Source organism: Phalangium opilio, unplaced genomic scaffold (genome assembly GCF_054372755.1).
Source record: "Phalangium opilio isolate 3A_F unplaced genomic scaffold, DU_Popi_V2 ptg000360l_1, whole genome shotgun sequence".
In the NCBI taxonomy this organism is placed as follows: Eukaryota; Metazoa; Arthropoda; class Arachnida; order Opiliones; family Phalangiidae; genus Phalangium; species Phalangium opilio.
In genome coordinates this window covers 107283-113110 of record NW_028324230.1, presented here as the reverse complement: position 1 = coordinate 113110, position 5828 = coordinate 107283, and the positions used below count along the sequence as shown (strand labels likewise).

The following is a 5828-nucleotide window of genomic DNA, read 5'->3' as shown; positions in this document are numbered from 1 at the left end:
TTGTTATATAGTACCATTGCCGCCTCTATTGTATAAGGCCGGAGCGCGCGATATTTCCCCTCTCAAAATCTAACATTTTAATTCGCCGCTTTCTGTCGCGAGAGGCGCTCGTTTGGACAAAAATGTGACGTCATAATTTTTAAACCTGAGGCTTTTCGCGCGGCTTCAACCGTTCAACGGCAGGGCCGGTTAGCTTGTTGGGTCTCTGGGGACGTCAGTACAAGGAGTGTGCGAAGTCGGTTCGTTACCGTTCCTCAATTCATTAAATGGTAAGATTAATTTAAATGTTTAAAACTTGTGTGATTGTAAAATCAATGTAGGGAATTGGGCAATATAGATTATAACCTAATTATTTGGTAACCTTGTCTTGCTTCGGGTTAGGGTAGCTATTATTCACATTTAACCAAGGCTTAAAATTTACTAATTTAGTTTTAATTCAATGTTAGGATGTAATTCAAAGGAGTAATTAGAATTTGAAAAAAACTACAAAATGGTAAAATGCGCTGCACCAGATTGCCATCAGAAGGGAAGGAAGAGACTTTGTGATAATAGACGCATTACCTTTCATTCATTTCCGAAAGACCAAACATTAAGGCAAAAATGGATATATACAATATTTGGAGGGAATTCGGCTTATCTTGAAACCTTCCTGCACGGAAGTTCTGAACTGAAAATTTGTAGCAGGCATTTTAAAAGCACCGACTTCGGATCATCTAACTGCAGCCGGCGATCAATTTCAAGGCCAGTTATAACCAACGAAGGTCGAGGAGAACTGTGTCAATCACATGCTGTTGGAGGAAGTGAACGTGGCATGCAAGTTATTGTCTTGACAAATTCTTTAAAGATGATATTAATGAGAATGGGGAAGCTAACTATTACCAGAAGTGGTATGATACTAGAAGTATTGAGCTAACCAAATTCTTCACTCGGCATTAGTGAAAAGACTTGATAAAACACAAACGGTTGGCCCTCTAGTGGCGGTTTCAGAATTTTTCCCTCCAAAACGTGAGACGCTCGCGGTGGTAGACGGCCGAACTAGATTCAAGGAGCCGGGTCCGTGTTCTGCGGCTTTAGGTTGAGGGGAAGGGGGTAGGAAATGTTTTTGGAACTCGACCAATTTTTCTCTCTCTAGTTTTAGCGCGTGGGAATCGGCATAAAATCCTCAAATTTGTTCACTAGTGCCAGGATCTATTACCAATGCTAGAGCCCTTCACTTCTAGTCTCATACCACTTCTGCTATTACTGACAACACGGTAGTAACAATAAAATCAATTTCAACCGCCATGATCGGAGGATACATTGTTCGGATTGCCGAAGAAAATTCCGAGTGCTGGGATTGCCTCAATAAAGTTATTACTGCAGCATCTAATTCACGACAGCACGCGCTTATAAGTGCACTGGATCGAGGAGGGCTTAAATATCCCACGAGACTGTTGATTGCCTTATTAGCTAGTGTCGATGAATTTGTTCAGTTGTCTTTACATTTATTCCCACGAAGCCATGTTCTAGAGAGTTACATGGATATTTTATTGCCTTATTTCTGTCAACCATTACAGTGCAATTGTGGCAATATAAAATTTGCAAAGGTATTGTTAGAAAAGTTTTTGAGACCACTTTTAAATAATTATGCTAAAGATATTACTGACCAATACGGAGCTTTTAAGAAATTAAATTCAAAACCTTTATCCAGAAAGTAATCAAAGTTTAAAATGTACTCTTATAAATCAAAATAAAAATTGTCACTCTTATAAATAAAAATAAAAATTGTTACTCTTATAAATCAAAACAGAAATTGTCACTGTTATAAATCAAAATAAAAATTGTCACTGTTATAAATCAAAATAAAAATTGTCACTGTTATAAATCAAAATAAAAATTGTCACTTTATAAATCAAAATAAGAATTCTTGTTACTCTTATAAAACAAAATAAAATCTTTTAAAGCTACTCTGTTTATATTTAGTTTTCTAATTCCTAGAGAAGATAAGCCAAAAACTTATATAATTCGTCTTTCTTGCAAAGGAACCATTACAAGACTTTGAATTTACGCGCCATTTAATTTTTTAAATTCTTTCCAAACGAGCTCCGTCTATCGGAGAAGTGAGGTTTCATCCCCCCCGCGAATGTTCCCTACCTCGGGAGCCGCGCGCTCCGGCCTTATAATAGAGGCGGCAATGGACTAACTTAATAATAATCAACGCTCAGGGCTGAAAATTCTCAGTTACGTTACTCTTAAGAAGTGGGCATGCACTTGGAAATATTTTTCTAATTCGAGAAGATGTTTTTAAATAACGATGAACTTTTACATTTAAAAACCAATTTTTATTTGCATCTACCTTTTGAAGTCAAATTCAACATGTGCGTTTTTCAGTTTTCAACCGGAATTTCCAGTGTACTTTTTGTCTTTAAGACAAAAACGATATATATAGGGTGCTATGTTAATGAGCGTGTTTATTGGGCCCAACTGAGTGGAAAGTATAAAATAACATGGATTGTACAGCCCCCAAACATTGGCCCCTAAAACAAGAAAATATCCAACAATGTAGAGTACGACTTTAAACCGAGGGACCAGCTTGTTTTTGAACTATCTAAAACCGTTTTGTACCTTTACTCAGCAGAAGGGTATAACCAAATGTTGTACAACCCATGTTCTTAGATACTTTTCAGTCAGTTGGGCCCAATATACACACTCCTTCACTATTGATGGACTGTATATCCCAGTGTCAATTAATATAAGACATTTAATCTGTATTGGACTGCTAGTTAATTCTAGACTATATTGCAATTATTTTTTTAAACCTTAATGATCTTTTAGTGCGTAATTACCACCTAGTTAAAGGTAAAATTGAAAGTGACGTAGAATGGAGTTGTTACGTTGCTGGTGTTCTATATTGAAGTGGAAAATTATTTTTTGCGTTTCAACAAAATCGAATTCGTCTCGTGACATATTAAATATTTAACGTCTAAGCAAAGTGGTTGAAGATAATTTCGGTAATGAGCACGGCTACTGTTCCCGACAACAGCGTGAAAAGTAAGTAGAAGGGAACGCTGACGCTGCTCAGGTCCAAATCAGCCGCGCTTTTCATTGGTCTCTTCCAAGTGACATGCCCATATAAATGACGCATCTCAAGATCCAGATAGTCCAACGCTTGCGTTTCGAATAACGGTTCCACGCTGCAATAAAACATTCCTCAAGCCCCTTAATCATTTTACGACAAAATTCTTACGGACATCAGTTGGACGAGCTCGTGAATGATGGGGTTGTTTCTCATCCAAGTGGCGTTGAACATGAGGTGCAAGTATTCGAAGGCCAGTTCTTGTCGCGAAAAGTAAAGTCCTCCGTGGCTCAGGAAGAATTCTTTATTCTCGTAATCGAAAGTCAAGAATTGTCCCAAGAACCAAATCAGAAAAGTGTCTCTCGTGATCAGAGCTTTTTCTCCAGAAAGAAGAGGAATGTACGCGTCAAGCGCAAAATATTCCTCAGGCCTGGTGTAAATGCTCTTCTTATCCAGCGCGTCAAGCCATTCTTTAACAACTGGATCCCGCGTTGCCTATAAATATACGCAACAATGACTTCCGAAGAGGAGAATAATTTAACACGGAAACGTCTATTTACCAATACTTTCAGATACTCGAGGGTTCCAGATTCTTCGAACATGACAGGTGGAATTCCCGATTTGATCAAGTCCGAGAGGGTATCGATGCAATTGTAGCTTTCCGTCGTGAACTCCGTGCGCAAGAAACAACTCAAGAAAAACAGAATGAAAGTCACTCCGATCAGCCACGACGAAGCGAGCAGACGACGAGTAACGTGGGGCAAAATGGAGGGAATAGCTGTAGGGAATGTAGTTATGTCAGATTAAAGCGCTAGCCATCTTTCGGTGGTATTCTCCGCTAATTGGATTGTGGAAATCTGAAGTAATGGGAAATTTCTTTATCAAATGTAAACAAGCTCTGGATTGCTTACGTTCGGCGCACAAGAGCGAGGCGTTCTCCCAGACATTTTCCAGGGATTCTTGGGCCAGCTTCTTGACAACTTTCTTGGTGGACACCGATTGGTATTTGTTGGTTACGACGGAGTGAATGACGAGCAAAAGTGACAAAAGCATCAAGGTAAACACCATTAAAATCACCACCTAATTAAGGGAATAATGTAGTTCAATGAATTGGGAAGCGACTCGATTGCAAAATTTACTGGAGTGTCCATATTTAAGAAAGATAAGGATGTGGACACGACTCTTTTGGGGGAGGCCGACACGATAATCATCCTAGCCGTTTCGTACACCGGAGACGGACTGAAATACTCCTGTCGACCATCGAAAATCGTCAGTGGCCCGGGAATCATGATAAAATTTGATTTCTTAAACCAGAGTATAGATTAACAGGCAAACTCGTACAGTTCGGAGCAGGACAATTTGGTCTCTCCATTTTGGTCTCGCCGATTTGGTCGCGGGACTAATTGGTCTCACCGATTTGGTCTCGGTACTATTTGGTCTCGGGACTATTTGGTATCGTGATTATTTGGTCTCGGGACTATTTGGTATCGTGATTATTTGGTCTCGGAACTATTTGGTATCGTGATTATTTGGTCTCGGGACTATTTGGTATCGTGATTATTTGGTCTCGGGACTATTTGGTATCGTGATTATTTGGTCTCGGGACTATTTGGTCTCGTGATTATTTGGTTACCTAATTAACTGCCTCCTTTTCCAAAGCAATGGTCCCAATAATTCGTTGCCACCTTTTCCAAAGCAATGGTCCCAATAATTCGTTGCCACCTTTTCCAAAATATTCTCCTATTAATTAGCTGCCACCTTTTCCAAAATATTCTGCTATTAATTAGCTGCCACCTTTTCCAAAACATTCTCCTACTATTTAGCTGCCACCTTTTCCAAAATATTCTCCTAATAGTTAGCTGCCACCTTTTCCAAAATATTCTCCAATTAATTAGCTGCCACATTTTCCTAAATATTCTCCTATTAATTAGCTGCCACCTTTTCCAAAATATTCTGCTATTAATTAGCTGCCACCTTTTCCAAAATATTCTGCTATTAATTAGCTGCCACCTTTTCCAAAACATTCTCCTACTAATTAGCTAAGACCTTTTCCAAAACATTCTCCTACTAATTAGCTGCCACCTTTTCCAAAACATTCTCCTACTAATTAGCTGCCACCTTTTCCAAAACATTCTCCTACTAATTAGCTGCCACCTTTTCCAAAATATTCTCCTAATAGTTAGCTGCCACCTTTTCCAAAATATTCTCCAATTAATTAGCTGCCACCTTTTCCAAACTATTCTCCTAATAGTTAGCTGCCACCTTTCCCAAAATATTCTCCAATTAATTGGCTGCCACCTTTTCCAACACATTCTCCTACTAATAAGCTACCACCTTTTCCAAAACATTCTCCTACTAATTAGCTGCCACCTTTTCCAAAATATTCTCCTAATAGTTAGCTGCCACCTTTTCCAAAATATTCTCCAATTAATTAGCTGCCACCTTTTCCTAAATATTCTCCTATTAATTAGCTGCCACCTTTTCCTAAATATTCTCCTATTAATTAGCTGCCACCTTTTCCAAAACATTCTCCTACTAATTAGCTACCACCTTTTCCAAAACATTCTCCTACTAATTAGCTACCACCTTTTCCAAACATTCTCCTACTAATTAGCTCCCACCTTTTCCAAAATATTCTTCTAATAGTTAGCTGCCACCTTTTCCAAAAAATTCTCCAATTAATTAGCTGCCACCTTTTCCAAAAAATTCTCCAATTAATTAGCTGCCACGTTTTCCAAAATATTCTCCTATTAATTATCTGACACCTTTTCCA

The 5828-nt window shown here is 38.6% G+C and overlaps 1 protein-coding gene across 1 annotated transcript; it reads right to left on the bottom strand.

Moving 5' to 3' along the window:
* Positions 1-2838: 2838 nt before the first annotated feature.
* On the bottom strand, positions 2839-4549 carry LOC149597365 (uncharacterized). Its single transcript, XM_089860892.1, has 5 exons — positions 4195-4549; positions 3967-4135; positions 3616-3833; positions 3231-3550; positions 2839-3173 (listed from the first exon to the last, which is right to left on the bottom strand). Exons 1-5 carry the CDS (start codon positions 4342-4344, stop codon positions 2963-2965), a joined length of 1068 nt encoding a protein of 355 aa, XP_089717018.1. The 5' UTR covers positions 4345-4549; the 3' UTR covers positions 2839-2962.
* Between the last annotated feature and the right edge of the window lie 1279 nt (positions 4550-5828).